Source organism: Solea senegalensis, linkage group LG5 (assembly GCF_019176455.1).
Source record: "Solea senegalensis isolate Sse05_10M linkage group LG5, IFAPA_SoseM_1, whole genome shotgun sequence".
NCBI classification, from domain to species: Eukaryota; Metazoa; Chordata; class Actinopteri; order Pleuronectiformes; family Soleidae; genus Solea; species Solea senegalensis.
Genome location: NC_058025.1, coordinates 4,823,520 through 4,840,782, shown reverse-complemented (window position 1 = coordinate 4,840,782; position 17,263 = coordinate 4,823,520). Strand labels below are relative to the sequence as shown.

The 17,263-nt window shown below is 41.8% G+C and overlaps 1 protein-coding gene across 1 annotated transcript in view; it reads left to right on the top strand.

Annotated features, from left to right (window-relative positions):
• The window catches only part of si:dkey-40c11.2 (drebrin-like protein), a 29,989-nt gene that overhangs the window by 3,592 nt on the left and 9,134 nt on the right, over positions 1–17,263 (top strand). Inside the window, exons 2-4 of the mRNA XM_044026679.1 lie at positions 12,204–12,259; positions 12,352–12,464; positions 13,215–13,289. Of these exons, the coding sequence (XP_043882614.1) occupies positions 12,204–12,259; positions 12,352–12,464; positions 13,215–13,289 (244 nt within the window). The remainder of the gene's footprint in view (positions 1–12,203; positions 12,260–12,351; positions 12,465–13,214; positions 13,290–17,263) is intronic.

The following is a 17,263-nucleotide window of genomic DNA, read 5'->3' as shown; positions in this document are numbered from 1 at the left end:
GTTTGGCACGACTCTTTGTTTACATTGACGAGTGAAACACTAACTGTAGCTACTGCAGCCGTATTTCCAGAAGGAAAACACACTACTTATTACTATATATATATATAAATTAAACATGCAGTAATATGTGACAAACATACACATTTACCTCTGGAAACACTTAAGATGTTCTTTTGAAGAAACACTTCTTCAGTATTGGAATGAAACGTGTCATTTAACCCGAGGATAATTAGCTTCATTTTAAGCTGAGTTATTCTATATGATTTTAACGGCACGTTGCTAAACTGTAATCCATCTCACGTCCTCGACGAGCCTCTGATCAAAGTCAAGTCACGTGACTCGTCACTCTCCTGATAAATGGAGGAGGAGGAGGCTTCATTTCAGCATCCGCCCGAGCCGTTTGTGTTTCTGCTCTTTTCCAAAACTTCCACAGACTCATGCATGATTAACAAAGCCCTGTGAGCTCCCCGAGTGTAACGTTGCACGCCAGATGAAATGCACCTGTGGGTGTGGGGGAGAGGATGGGAGAGGATGGGAGAGAAGGAGTGTGCTGTAGGTTGCTCACTCGTTCTTGACTGATATTATTATGTACAAGAGCAGCACATCAGTGATCTTGCGAGGGACGCTAAACGACCATTATCATGGCACTATAATAAAGAAGTCCTCCACTGCCCAAACTTCTGCTTTTTTCTTCACTTCCTCCCACAAAGAGCCTCCTGTTGAAAAGAATTAATGCTTTGTGTCGACACACAAGCTGTTAAGATTTAGTCAACAGTATTTTACAAAATATTCTTTCTAGTAACTTACTGATGATCATCTGTAGAGCTGAAACAACCGATTACTAAATTAATCGATAACTATTTTGATAGTCGATTCATCGGTTTGAAGCTTTTTTCATGATTAAAACAAGATTTCCGATTGTTTAAGCTTCTTAAATGTGATCATTTTCTTCATTTCTTTGCTCTGGATAACAAAGAAATCATTAAAAGTGAATCATTTTGGTTTGTGGACAAAACAAGACAGTTGAGGGCATCATCATTCCCAGGTTTGACCAACACCGATCAACATTTTGTAAGGTTTTCCCGCAATAATGTTGGTCTCTTATAATATCACTCTCTCTTATCAAAACTAGGGGCTTGTATAACACATACAATTCAGGGATGTGCAATATCATCTACGCGGTATTGGTATTGGTACCGGTAGATATTGGCGTTCAAATGTTTTAGCAGATATCGTCAAACACACCAAGATCCACCGATATGACTATTGACTACAACAGTAGGCTAAATGAGTTTCTTCCTCCTTGACTTGACAACTATTATGTTTTATGTTGATGTTAGCTGCGGCAACATGAGTATGTATTGTATATTACGCCAAAAGTCGGATAACGTTCATCCCTGCGTCCACTTGGCGTGTTACTCGTGTGAGCGTGACTGTGGGTGGCGTGTTGGAAGATGACAACAATAATGGCTGCTCTAAGTGTCTCTGTTTAGTGCACTCAGAGAGTGATTCGCGCAGTAATCGCTAAACAACTGTTTACCACTGCCTTAAACATTGTTTGGAGTCATCTGGGGCTTTAGGACAAACCTGCAAAATAACAGTCTCAGATACGATGAGAGAAGACTGTGTGCGTGTGTGTGTGTGTGTGTGTGTTCCTGAGCAGGCAAACTGCTGGGTGCAAGACCACAATTTGACACCACGTTGATGTGTGTGACTTGTAATTGCCCTATGGAAGATGCAATTAATGTTTCATGACTCGCGGGCCCCACAGTGCTGTTATTGTTCTCAGTGTCAGTTTTCCATTGGAGAAACTGAATAAACCTAAACTTTATGAACCTCAAGGAGCTGCTCAGCTGTTTTCACCAGGATTTATAGCATCTGGTTTACTGTAAATGAACGAGTAAACGCTTTATATGAAGGTTGCTGCAAACAATAAGCCTCAAAGTCTTGTCTCAGACCCCTCTATCAAGCCCTCATTTGTTCATTCAAGCAGTTGACCTTAATCTAGATGCCCTTTACACGTTGTTTCCACTAGAATCTGTGCTTTTTATGCTGTGCTTTTATCTCCAGCATCGGACTAGACAAATATGTTATTGTTGCTCGTTGCAGCTCAAGAGGAAGGCTGAGAAACTGTGCTGAAAACTGTATTGTGCAGAAATCTGATTTTTTTTTCATGCTGATATGAAAAATGGAGGCGGGGTTGAGGTTAATTGCTTGTTTAATCTAACTAATGGGCCTTGAGTGGAGCAGAGCGGCGTTTCCATGGGTGGGTCAGATAGCTGTCTGAAAACATCTGCTTTTCAGTAATTGCTAAATTTATTGGCAAGAGGATGAATATGCTGCAACGTGATGTCACAGAGGTAGTTTTGCTGATGTTTATGTGTCTGAGCTGCAGGGTTTTGCTTTTTTCTTCTTCTTCCAAACATGAATTCTGTTGTGAGACAAAGCTTTCTGGTACTCGAGTGCACTGAAACTCATATTCTAGACCAGCAGATGTGAGAGTGGCCTACTTGTCTTCAAATTGTTGCCATGCTTGAGAGTCTTGAAGCAGATGATGCGACGGTGTTCTCTGATGTTGCTTATGCAACTTGTCCAGTCATTCCATTTGAAAAATTGAATGAAATAAACCAAACATATGCAACGGTTTGGTTTGGTACAATACAGTACATATTTTTTTTTTGGTAACATTAGGAATAGTACCGGAGTAACCCGCCCCCAACCATAAAATCGTATTGTTGGACCGACTCCACCCACGACAGTCAGCTGATTCGCTCCCCTGCGATTGGTGTAAATATCCAATGGAAGTCGAGGCAAACATTTCAAACAGCCACAAACGGAGCGGGTAAAAAAAAGAGCTGCTGGATGTCCTCCTTTGTTGTCTGTTGTAGAACCAAATAAAGGTGCCATTCTCGGGGCTGGACCATTCCAAACCGGACCGTACCATGATGGAATCACAGCATTAGAGCCATCTAATAGTTAGACTGTAGATTTGAATAGACAAATGGCTCACCCCTGTCTCTCCTAAGGCAGCTACGGCAGCCTTTGCATAGAGAGGATCGCCGTCTTTGTTTGCATAGGAAGCTTCTGCTTAAAAACTGGTTTCTGGTTTGTGCAGTTTTATGGGTAGTTTGTTCAATATCTGCCAATAAACTCTCCCGAAATGTTCCATTTGACGACACTTGTGTTTTAAAGTCTCTCACGTCTCTCTTGCACCTTTATTTCATGGCTGTTGAACATATCGGTGAAGGAACTGAAGGAATAATGCAAAAGTGTAAATGTTCCTGTCAATTAAACTTATTATCATTATCAGACATGATGTGACACCTTTATATAGACACATGTACACATCAAATACCCATTTTCCCATCCTCACAGCTGAAGTTTGTGTAAGTTGCTTGAGCAATTGCTGCCACTTCACCATGACTACATGTATTATGGCTACTTAAATCCGTGTTAACGATCACCGTCTTGCACTCGAGTCACTAAAGTTAAGGGCTAAGACCTCCGCTTTTCTTTCCCTTGTCCTGTTTGCTCGCTGGCAGGTGGTGGGATTGCGTTTTTGGTTGGCGGAGAGAGTCGAGGGGCCCTCTGTCGTCCTGGCGACCATGGGAAAGCTCGGTTGTTTGTTGAGAGCGACTGAATGGGACATGGGGGGACGAGTGTAGAAGGAGGACTGACGAGGCTGGGAAAGAGTCGCAGATGAATGGGCAAAGGGGAAGAAATGTAGAGGAATGACGAGATGAGCAAAGTGGGGATGTGTTTTTGCGGGGCGGGGCCGCTGGAAAGCAGAATTAGCAAATGATTGAAGTTTGGCGAAGGTGGCAGGATGGAGAAGAGGCAACGATTACGGGGAGGAATGAGAGACAGATCAAAGCTTTAACAGAGGCCGCAGTCAAGGGAAGATGGGCCAAGGGAAGCATAAGTGGATATGTGATACTTGAAAGATTGCTTTGTTTAAGTGAGGGAAACGAGTTGGAGATAAGATGCCATCATGTTTTTAATGATCCTCTACCAAAGGAGGCCAATTCTTAGTGTGTGTGTGTGCGTGCAACGCAGTGTGGGACATGGTGAACAGGAAATGCCAGAGTAATCCCAGAGGACAACAAGTTTAGAGGGTTTATCATTGCTCATTCCTTTCTCCTCTCCTCCACTTTTATCGTGCATGTCAAGTTATAAGAAAGAAAATAGATTCTCTTCCCTATAGCTAGCTGGAAACAACACACCTCTCTGTTAGAGTCATAACAATTTACCCCATAGTGACCCACAACAAGGAAAACGTGACCCCAAATAACCACATACTCTTCTTTGCCCCCTAGAAACCTATAGGCACTCTGACTGTTTCCCACTGTGACCCTCTTTGCCCCGTCTATTTGGTATCTACATCCCCTGGCGCTTTTCATCCTTTGGCACAGTGTGAACCCTAAATCTTAAAGTGGCTTTACTCCAGCCTCGCCCTGTTACACTCTCTCCATGTGCCCCATTACTGCACGCACACGCCCTCGCATGCTGTGTTCATTAGGGCTGAACAATGCATCGAAATCTTATCAAAATCGCAATATTTTTCTAAAGCCAAAGTGTGTCAAAATATCATTTTTCATTCACTATTGTCTTGTAAATCTTATTCTACAGACTGAAGAGAACATCTTTGTTTCTCACACATCTGCACAAATATCACACAGTTTTCGAAATGATCGACTTTGAGGGAATCAATTGAGTATAATTGCAGGTTTTTCATGTATTTTAAAAGTCCTGCTTCAGTCGGCTCAATTTTGCACGTAGACGTTCCAGTTTAAATATGTTGAAAACATGTTTAGCAATTCAAATCTCAAAGGAAAGGCGCACGGGTAAATAAAATTAAACAAACAGTGTGTGATCTTCTCGATGAATTTCACTGTGAACCGGGCTTGTTCCTTGAAGTGTAAATATACCTGCATCCTCTCATTTCACAGCTTGTACGCCGTGTCGCACACACACACACACACACACATGCACACAAACTTGTTTTTTATACCTTAGTGAGGACACATCATTGTCATAATGCATATCCCTATGCCTTTACCCTAACCTTAACCATCACTAACCTTAACCAAATTCTAACCTTAACCCTAAAACCAAGTCTTAATCCTGAAAAAGCTCTTTAAAATGGCAAAATGTCCCCACAAAGATAGGTTTTTTCAGTTGGTTTGAGACCTCACAAGGATATAAACACACCAGGGGAGGTCTAGACTGCTTCCTGTGACTGAAATATGTCACAGAGCTTTGAGAGGAAGGATACTGTCTCTGTAAATGTCTTAAAAGCAAGTAAAACACAGACACACCGTCATGATATGGAAATGAACGTCTTCAGGGTCGTGTTGCGCGCGCGTGCGGCTCTTTTTACACAGTGTCTAATGTTATCCGCGGGGATTAAGTCATCGCTCGTAACAAGAGGCCGACTGTTGTCGGCACGATCCGCTCACTTCTACATCCACGGCCTGACAGTTCATCACCTGACAGTGTAAAGGGCGTGATGATGTGCTTCGTCCGTCTTTGTTGTTTCAGGACATGGGCTCTCTTCTTCTGTGTCTTTTGTCCATCCCCCGCTCTCTTTTTCCCCCTGCCTCAGCACGGAGGAGGCTGTTTTCTGTCACTGGTCCATTGGCAGTGATTTAATTACTTGTTTGTTTAGTTTGTCATATTCTGAACTCCTCTGGCTCGGCGTTTTGCAGAGAAAAGGGCATTTTTCCTCCCTCGTCTCCTCCTTTCAACATTCCATCCATCTCTCACCTCACCCCCACTGACTGATATATTATGGACTTTGTTTGTGTTTGTTTTGTTTTTTTTTTTAAAAATTTTAAAACATGTTTTCCTGAAATCTGATTAAGCTACATGTTATGTTCTGTCTTCTAATTTTGTTCTCCATCGCCTCTGTCATTTCCTCTGCTATTTACCATGCTCTCCAACCCAAATAGCTCCAGTGACCTGTAATAGTCTCCAGGGGAGTCAGATGTGTCCTCCACCCAGTAACATATTATACAGATCAGTCAGTGTTACTCAGAGAGTGGCTTTGCACAAATAATCTACTGGTCAATGCTGTTATATTCAAATAGACCTGAGTTTAAACACATTTTATTGTCGTTATGACAAAAGACAAAAGGACAAGGCACCTAGAATATGAAGCTAAAGTAAAAGAGACTTTCGACTAACAAGAGGTCACATTTCCAACCAGCATGTGTCAACATTTCCACAGCAGGACTGTGAAGGTTTTGAAAAGTATCTGAAGCATTCAAAGCAAACAGTGTGTTTCTGATTTACTTTGTTGGCGACGGAATGAGTCCTGCTAGTTTTTTTCTCCATGAGTCGACTATTTGTTTGGTCCTTAAAGTGTCAGAAAATGATGAGAAATGTTGAAATAACGATGTTCACGAATGTCTTGTTTTGTCCTCAAACCAAAAATAATGCAGTTGAAAGGATTTCTTTGTTATATTGAGAAAAAGGAACCAGAACATATTCACGTCTAGGTCGTGTAGTAGTAGTGTGTTGCATCATGACATGACTAACATTCGTCATGCAGCGCTAATGCTGCTGTTATGAAAGTTAAGTTTTAAGTTTTAAGTGTAGGCTTTAAGGCAGGGGTGTCAAACATACGGCCCAGGGGCCAGAACCGGCCCGCCAGAGGGTCCAATCCGGCCCATGGGATGAATTTGTTGAAATTTCACACTACGATTACGATCTAAACGTCATGTCAAATGCAATATTTTTCACTTCCAGATACCTGTGACTTAATGTTTGTGCCTTTATAGATCCAGTGTGATGTGTAAATAGTAAATTTAGACATGATATTGTTGAAATTGCACTTATATTTCTCAAGAAATGTCATGTTTTGTAAAAATGAAGTTCTTGTTGGTCATAGGTCATTATGCTATTATTTTACTGGTCCGGCCCACTTGAGATCACATTGTGCTGTATGTGGCCCCTGAACAAAAATGAGTTTGACACCCCTGCTTTAAGGCGTGTAAATCGTGTTTGTGTGTCTCTGCGAGGACCAAAAGACTGAAAAACCACAGGAAGCGAGGATAGTTTAGCTGGTCTTCAGATTCTGGACTGAAAAGGACTGTTCCTGGGTAAAGACCTGGGTTTAGGGTTTGGGTTAGAATTAGGCTGAGGGTAAATTTTATTGATATTATATTATTGATGGACAAGATTAGGTAAAGGGACTTGGAAAAGCACGAAGCAAGAATGGAACCGTTGGGTCTGGGTTCTTCATGGAACAGTACCATACTGTACCAAACTGAACCGTTCCACTAGATGGAAACATAGCTTTAGAGCAGGGGTGTCAAACATACGGCCCGGGGGCCAGAACCAGCCCACCAGAGGGTCCAATCCGGCCTACAGGATGAATTTGTTAAAATTTCACACTAATCTAAACGTAATGTGAAATGCTCCAGATACCCGTGACTAAATGTTTGTGCCTTTATAGATCCAGTGTGCTGTGTAAATAGTAGATTTAGGCATGATATTGTTGAAATTGCACTTATATTTCTCAAGAAATGTCATGTTTTGTAAAATTATCCTTCATTAAATGTAAAACAAAGGAGAAAAAACAAAGGAGTTCTTCTTGTTCATAGGTTATTATGCTATTATTTTACTATTTTTACTGGTCCGGCCCCCTTGAGATCAAATTGTGCTGTATGTGGCCCCTGAACAAAAATGAGTTTGACACCCCTGCTTTAGAGACCAAAGCCCAGTCCATTTTTTGAGGAACTGGTCAAGTTTAATGAATAGTAGTTAGGTTAAGGTTAGGGTAAGGGATTAATGGTTTATGTTTAAGGATATGGTGACAGCTTTGCTAGTCAATGGAAGTCAAGGAAGTGTCTGTCACTGTAAATGCAGGTGATTGGTACATGACATGGATCATGGTTATATCACTCTGTTTAGGTCTGTTGTCTTTTCGGATGCTTTTTCTCAAAGTGCTTTAAATTGATATGGGATTATTAATAAGCAAAAGAAAGAAAGAAGACAATGGTTAACACAACAGTGTGTATCGTTGGGTTAAACGTCTTGTCACTAAACGAGGAGCCGCAAGAACAAAAAGCCTGATTTTGTGTCTTTGGGTTTTAATCATTTGTGGGATTTGCGGTTGTTTGAACATGCCTGTGGTTTACTCTGCCACATTTCTGAGTCATGATCTTTGCATGACTCGATGCATCATTACAGAAAACCACCATGTAGGTCTTTACAATGATCTTCCCCAACAGTTCCTCTCTCTTACTCACAATTCTCTACCATTAAACCCCTCGATTCCTCCATACGTCTCTGCTGTCCAGACAAACAGAGGAATGTGTGTAACACTGGGGTCATTACGTGGACACTATATGAGCAACATACGGGGGGGGCAGGGGTGACTTTTAAGTCTGGTTGGACTTATTTTGCCCATGTTTGGCAAAAGGAAATGAGCTCTGTGTGCTGCAGGGCAGGGACGTCTCTGAGCTCCCCACTCCAACGCAGACACAGAGGTAGACTCAGAGACAGACTAAAAATAGCAAAACATTGGGAACTCAGGTCAGCTTTGAGCCAAGAGTAAGACATTTTAGGGGGTGGTGTTACCGATAATATTACCTGAGCAGAACAATACTTTTCTGCAGAGGATGCTTCATGAAAATGCAAAACCTGAAGAGCATGAAATAAACATGTAATGTACAATTCTGCAGTGTATGGAGTATGTGTGTGTGTGTGTGTGTGTGTGTGCAACAGAGCATAAGAATGATCTGATGGAGTGAATCCAGGTGAGAGCCTCCCGCCTCTCAGGCGTTTTCTCACATTTTCTGTCTTCCTGCACAGTTTTATCATTTCACAACAGCACAAATAACCACAAATCTTTCACATCTTCCCCCCCGCTGACAAAGCTGGAATGAACAAATGACCTACGAGTCCGCAAGATATTTCCTTCAGAGAGGCACAGGACGGGAAGCCGAGAACCAAGGGGAAAAGATTCTGTCTGGGTTTGCAAAATAGACATGGTGTGATTATCTTTAAAGGGGGGGGGGGGTTGTTTTGTGCTGACATTGTTTTCAGATTTAGAGAAGTTTTGGTTTAAAATGTTTTTATTCGCTGTGCACAAGTAGGGCTGGGTGATATGGAAAGTTTCTTTATCACCGTATACTGTTCTTATAGAGGTTTCAGTGGTGCGTGCATGTCGTGTGGGTCAGAGTGAAGTCTGGTGTGTGTGTGTGTCGAATCCCTGGACGAGTAAAAACAAGGCCTCCTCCTCCTCCTGCTCCTGCACAGCTCACCATCTGCTTCTGTTATGTTCCTGTTATGTTCCTCTCGAGTGTAGCATGTTTGGACGTATTACAGCGACTCTGCTTGTTCAAAACAAACCAATCCTTATTGTAACTGGCCCAGGCCGCATAGTGTTCGTGTGTGTGTGTTTATGAACCGTACCGAGGAACTCCATCTCTGTATACTCTGAGCGGAGCGACTGTTTATTTGTTTCGAAGCTTCGACGAGTGTCTCGCCGCGTCGGGGATGTGTGCAGATTTTGTTTCTTCTCGTTAAGTTGATGTTTTCAGATTCTGACATCATTGTTTCTTCACGCTCCTCATTCCTCTCCTCTCCTCTCCTCTCCTCTCCTCTTCTCCCCCCCTCTCTCAGAGCTGAGGTCATAGCTGGCTGATTCTGAAGGTGGGCCGGAGCACAGACATTGGGGAGTCTGTTTTTCTCATCAGTCGGTGAAGCTTGAGCTAGAGAAACCTACATGTGTGAAAGCATGGATCTGTGTGTGTGTGTGTGTGTTTAGGGGAATTCTTACTACTCTTAGAAGTGCTGATGCGACAGCATTATGCAGCTGTAACAAAGATGATCAAAAAGTGAACCACGTCCTACTAGTTTAGCTGGGGTTTAGGGTGAGTTGTGCACTGTGGATCAGTGCGAGTAGAGAGAGCCTGTAATGTCTACGCGTATCAATTTGCGATATGCAATTTGCGGAAGTGTGAACAGTCACTTTCCCTCTTGTCAAACATAATCAAATCATGTCGTGTCAGCGAGAAGACTGACATATTTACTCCACCAGAGAAATGACAGCACATTCAATTTGAGTTGCAACCACACGGCGAATCTGTTGATTAAGCTGTTAACAGTCAATGGGATGAAACTTTGAGGAGAAGAGTTTACGCGTGTATGACCGTACGTATTTGTTTGCATGGAGACAGATCAAGCGAGAAGAAAAACATCGGAAAATAGAATCTTTACAACGATCCGAGTGAAAGCTCTGGCAGAACAAAGAGTCTCCTACAGCTCTGCGTGTCCTCATGTGCGAGCCTGTTCCACGTGGGTGGAGAATTTGCACATGCAATTAAGACTCCTTCTCCCGTCAGAGGCACAATGACCTTTGTCCTTGACTGGTTGTGAATGGTGACCTTTAGGGATTTTTTTGGGATCAGTAAATGTCTGCAGTCTGCTCGGTGTCTGAGCTGTGGATGCGGGTAATGAGTGCATTGTTTAGAGACTAATCCACGACGTGACGATCCACCTGACGCAAAGCTTACAGGATAAAGTTTCCATAAGTTGCAGTATATTATTCTGATAAAATCCCATTTAAAAGAGCATCGTTTTGATGGATAACATCATAGATTAGATTATTAAAAGCCCACAGAGTTTTAAACTATCTCTCTCCTGACACACATCCACAAACAGACACACACACAGACCATTCACCTTTGGCCCGTTGTAATAGCTACTCATGGCCTTACGCTCTCGCTACCCAGCTCCAGATGTTATTGACACACCCCCACGAGTTCCTCAGGGAGACATTTACACACACACACACACACACACAGTCACCGCATGTGCAACAGCCGCACACAACAAGTAGCGCATCGTATCAGAGAATATATGGGTCATTTCTTCTTTTTTTTCTAATATTTGTTTTTGAAATAGCTTGAATTGGCACAAATGTGTTGTTAACAGCTCCATCGTTTAAAAGGTCTAAAATGACTGTGTCGCACTGGGATCCGCAGATCGAGTTTGTGAAAATAAAGTGGTAAAAAAGTTCCAAATCAGTCAACATTGATAATTATCATGCAAAAAAATAGTATTGAACTGAAAAAACCTTATATTAGGTACATTTACATTGTGATATATGTGGTTTATGAATTATTGCTTAGCCCCAACATTAACTTTGCGTCTTTCCAGGGGCCTGGGCGGGTACCATGGCCCCCTAGGCTCCATCTGGGCATGTTGTTGGTGACTTGATTACTGTAGTTACAGTATTTGTGTTTCAAATGACTGTCAGTGCCATTACTGTTATTGTATCATGTGATCAAACTGTACCTGTACCGTCTCTGGCTTGGTCCCACCCCCAAATATCAAAACCAACGCTATTTTTACCTAAATGTCCCACACTGATTGTGCAATAAAAACAACACACTCTGCCAAAGCAATCATTTAAACATGAGATCACATCAAGAGCTGCTGAGTTGCCACAGTGACCTGTTGTTTGATTGACAGGAAGGGTGCGGTAGGACAGGTTTTCACCTGCAAAATGTCAAACGACAACGACCTCGTGTGCGGCAGCAGAGCAGCAGTGAGCAGCGGCGGCTGTATTTATTACAAGAGCTATCACTGGAGGAAGTTAACACGGTGAATGGAGGTTATTGTGCTGCTTTTTTTACACAGGTCTGTGTCACAAGGGCACGGAGGAAGTGAAGAGTTGACGTGAATATTTCACAGACGATGAATAGGTTTCAAAAAACCTCTGTCACGTGATTCATTTATTTGATCTTCTCACACGACCCAAGTATTAGTAAACTGATGTTAAAACCTTAAAAAAAAAGCAATAGAATCTTCAAATAAATCCTGAACCAGACAGGAAGTGAGTGCAGGGAGGGCAAAATAGACAACCGTTCTATACCCACATACAGAGAATTACAGTAGTCCGGTCTTGACTGTAATAAAAACACGCATAACTCTCTCTCCGAGTCTTTGTGGGGGAGGTAAGTGAGGTTTTATCTTTGCCAAGAGACATTAGCTGGTGAAAAACTGTATAGAAAAGGTAGGCGGTACCTGGTTTCCACAACAGTTTATCAAAATGATATAAATAGTCAGTCAATAGTCTTTACAGCACACAAATCATATGCAGGAAAGTAGACTCCTACATATGTATCTGTCATGTTTCTCACCCGCACCGCTCAGTAGCTGACCCGTGTGCGTCTCTGTGTCCACAGGGCGTTATTTGCATACGATGGAGTGACCGACAAGTTAAAACTGGCCGACTCAGGAGGTAAGGTTGCCTCTTTTTTGAAATTTAAATACTTAAAAGTCTTCTTGTTGATGTTGATGATTTCTCCCGTCATCTGTGTCCTTTTCTAACAGCGGGCGGTGTCGCGGAGCTGGTGGACAAGTTTCACGCAGCCAAGCCACAATATGGACTGTGCAAAGTGGGAAGCGGGGAGACGGGAGGCCTCCGGATCGCTATGATCATCTGGGTGCGTGGCAGATGACTCACAGTCACTTCGAGCGAAGACGACGGTTCTTAACACGTCGAGTGAACCGACAACATCTTAATCTGCTTGTCTTATTCCCATTTCTATGCCGCTGTTTTGACAGAGGCTTACTTGGCGTCTGACATGTGGGAAAATGCCGTGGGAATGTGCTATGACATCATCGTAGTAACGGGAGTTTGTGAATCACGGGATTTGTGGGACGCGGCAACGACGCGGCGTAATGTTTTCTTTCGCAGAGTCGGAGCCATGTACATATACACATATACATGTATGAAGCTCTGTTTAAAAGTGGCCGCGGTTTTCATAACAAAACACAAAAAGTATAAGATTTAGGTGAAGTTACTTCCATTCTGAAAAAAGTACATGATTGTTTTTAAAGTGCACAATCATCTGAATGTATGAAATTTGATGTAAATCAAATGTAAGCACACATATTTCACGTGGGGTTAAGTGTCTTGCCCATGGACACAACGGCATGTAGACTAGGGGACCCGGGAATCAAACTCACAGCCTTAAAGTGGAAAGACCACCGATGTCTGAAGGCTATCGTGATTTCTTCTATATGCTCGTGAAAGGGAAAGAGAGAAATTCAGCCGCGACATCACCAACAGATGAAAGTTTTTTAGACCGTGGACATTTTGGCTCCTATTGTTCCCAGGCCCTATGTTGTTTTCTTGTTTTAGTCTTGGTATGACATGAATGCAAGTGTCTTCATCCTGTGTTTGTGTGCAGGTCGGACAAAACGTGGACGACTACCGCAGGACAGAATGTGCCAGCCACGTCCCGGCCATCAAGAGCTTCTTCAAGGTGCGGTGGCTACAGATGATTGAGAAATATTGAGGATGTGCAGAAGCGGCGTAACGTACAACTCCCACATTGCTTCCTCAGAGTAGATTATTAGATTAGATTATTCCACTCTGCTTGTCTTCGTATTGTTTGTGTGTTCCCTGTCCTTCATTTACTTCCTGTTCTGTCATCGTGCTGGTGCTCGCTGCGGTCTTTTCTGCCATGTCGCGACCAGAGGTAGTTGAGGTTGCTAAGCTTGTGGTTTCAAGCTCCATTGTTTGTGGCGCGGAAGTTACAGAGAGTTCCTCCATCACTGTGTTTGCTGCAGCCTCTGTACATGTGTGGCCCTCAAACAGAGCAGCTGACCTCTAGGTTTATTACTTTCCATATAAAGTCATCACCCAGACAACTGCACAAGCATCTGTGGAATGTTTGTTGTGTTTTTTTTAATAGTAAATGTTGAGTCTGTGTGTGTGTACTTGTAATGGCTACCTCTTGAGGGCCTCTTCTGTTGTAAACACTGATATTGCCAGGACCGGTAGTCCTCACGGAGACCAAAACCTGGTCCTAATGAGGCAGAATCTCAATTCTGAGGAACTGGTTAAGTTTAAGTTGGCCTGAGGTTAGATTTGTGGTTAGGGTTAGGGAGTAACTGTACAATACTGGGGAAAAATCAGTGAGTTGGAACTAAAAGTCATCCAATGCTTCACTGAACACTTGAGTGTAAAAGTGGAAATTCAAGTCAGCAACAGCATTTCAGCTGAGTCATGTTATGCACTGTTTATTTCTTATTTATGGGACAAGAATATTTGTTTATTTAAAAGATTTGATATACAGTTGGAGAATTCACGCTTTGAAATAGCTTGACACGGCACAAATGTGTTGATAACAGCTTCATAGCTTAAAAGGTGTAAAGTTTACTATATTAGACTGATATCGGCATCGGTAGATACTCGGGGATCGGTATCGGACATGAAAAAGTGATCTTGTGCCATGTCTAGAAAAATGTTTTGTTTCTCCCTTCTCCTGTGAATTGTGGGAGAATTGCAACCTTTAACTTTTATATTTGCTTCGTTTAAGACAGATGATTAGTGAGTACAATTTACCACAAATTGTTATCCTATTGTTACATCCCTAACCAACTGCTTGTCCAACATCATTACTGAACACAGTACATCGGTCCTTTACCTTCTCCTGTCCAGCCCTTTGTGTTCTTTTTGACTCAGAGATGTCCGTGGATCGCGTTCTAAACGGTTTATAAGAAACTGTTTCTTCCATCTCTAAATTGAAACCCCTTGTGTCTCATAAGGAACAATTTGAGGTTTTTATGTATGTTTTTTTACTTGTATTGCCTCGTGAAGCACTTGGTGCTATATAAATAAAATGTACTTACTTACTTAACACCAGAAAGACACATACATAAAAATCCACAGCTGTGACATGACAATGCAAATAACCCAAGGTCCTTATATCGTATCTGCTGAGCTGCTTTTCCCTGTAAGAGTACATTTTATTCTAACTCAAGACCAAACTGTTGCTATTTAAGTTGAACGGAACAAATTGGGAAGTCAGATATTTTATCACTGAGCAGTTCAAACTTGGATTTATTACCAAGGATGATTCAGACTGGAAAAGCACAATGGATATTAGAACTAAACATATGGACTGCATTTGCAGAAATATTCGGTATTATTGTGCTATTCTTAAATCAAACTTTGCTCCAGTACTCGAGACATTTTTCACACTCACAACTGCCTTCATCACCTTTTCCACCGCGCACATTTTTACATGAATGAAAAGCTTCTTCTTCTTCTTCTTTTCTTTTTTTTACAACAACATCAAATGTTCTGCGTCACACTGTCGGCTCATAAAATTGTCTGTGGTTGGTGAGTGATTAGTTCTTGGAAAATCATTACTCAGGGTTTTTGTTTTTATATATATATATGTATATATGTATATACATATATATATACAAATATATATATCTATATATATATATCACTCTGTCTCAGATATATCCTTCAAATCAAGGGTATATTTGTCCTCATTCAGCAGACAACACCACACGTGTCTCGAACAATCCTGATTGTCTTGATTTTGTGTGATAATCTGCACACTGATGATAACAAGCGGGGGCTCAATCTGTGTGATTTTTATACTGTTGGTTAAACTTTACAATGGTAAACACAGTACGAATGGCTCAATATATCATCAGTCCGATACAGTCTTTAACCTTTAATACGCTCTTAATTAGGGCTTCCAGTTAAAGATTGAATCATAATTGATTCATCTGTTGTTTATTTTCTTGATTTGTCGAGTTCTTGTTTGGTAAACTGTCAGAAAATGTCGTAAAAACGTTCTTGAATGTCTTCCACAAACTAAAATGATTCCGTTTGAATGACAACCTAAAAGAATAACATATTATTCAACAGTATATTTTGTTGTAATATTCAAAATCCTCATTCGAGTGAAATCCTTGCAGAGGAAACATCACTCGTGTGATTATTTCTTCTCTATTTTCAGGTATGATACAGGTTATAAACATAGTTGTGCGGTTTGCTATCGTATTCGGAGAGGAGGAGGAATGTTTTATTTCTCCCCTATTTTCAGGGGGCGTGGCACAAATAAACCAGAAAAACAAAAACATTCTCATTTGCTTGTTTTGCTTCGATTATATTGATTGTCACAATAGTTGACGGTTTAATAAGACATTTGTGCTTCTGCATACAAAAGGACATTATCTGTAAACTGCATGTTGCCTGTGTTTAGTCATATTTAAGATTTAGGGCTTGGCTATTATTTTCTTATTTCTTTTTCTTTCCCCCTCGTAGTCTTCTTCTTTCGCTGCCTGTCCCAGCTGGCAGTGAGGGCGTTCTGTCAAGGCGAGTAGATTTGGGCGTGTTACATACTGTACGCCTGTGTAGCATCGAGTAATGAAACCTCCAAATATGAATTGAGTGCAGATGTTTCCATTGTTCCGCATGTCCATGTTGACTCAGACTCAGGCTGGTTTTGGTTGTGTGTGTGTGTGTTTTCAAAAACGAGAGGTTAGATGTTCCTTTGAGCAAATACGCTGCAGGAGAGTGGAGGGTAGATGTAAGAGGGTAAGAACAGGAGGAGTTGTGATTGTAAGTCATCTGTAATTAATCAAAAAGTACAATCTCCTGTGACCACATGACAGCTTGGCATAACGTCTGAAATCTTTCAGGGCGCAGCAGGGGATTTGAAGCGCAACAAAGAACAGTGCTCCTATTGTTGCGTCGGGAATAAAGCAACACACTTGGGTCAAGGCACTGAACCCTGGAGCACTTTGGCTCGTTCGCGTCTGTCATCTCACCTTGACTCACACTCGGTGAGAACGGTGGCTTCTAGTTTCACGTCAACCACCAACACAAGGCCTTTATCATCACGTGTTATTCTCCAGTTCTCGTTTAAAAGAAAAATAATCATATGTCATGTTTTCAGGAGAAAAACATGCAATTATTATAAGAAGAGTGTTTTTCAGGGGTGTGACCCTGAAAGGGAGGAACACTATTGTTTTTGCTCAGGGTTATTTCTGTATTTTTATTCACAATAGAAGGAAACTATAAGAGCAATAATACAGTATGAGTGTATTTTAGGTAATAATATATTCATTCACTTGAAATAATACAGTCTAACAGCCAGGAGGCGGAGCTGAAGATGCGGAGATTTTCGAGCCTATTCTAGGGACAGCTCAGGATGAACAAGGTTGAGAACCACAGAGAAGGTTCATGGAAGACAGTAGGTGTAACGGAAGAGGACACAAGGGAGAGGGGACAAGATGGAGGCAGATGATCTGCTGTAGCGACCTCTAAAGGGATAAGCCACAAGAAGAAGAAGAAGAAGAAGGAGGAGTAGAAATTATTTATAGCACGGTAACAAAACAACATTTGTAGAGCTCTACATTCAGACGATGACATTTCCTCAGTGTCCCGTCGTTTCGGTTGAGACCAACTTCAACCGGGGACACTTGA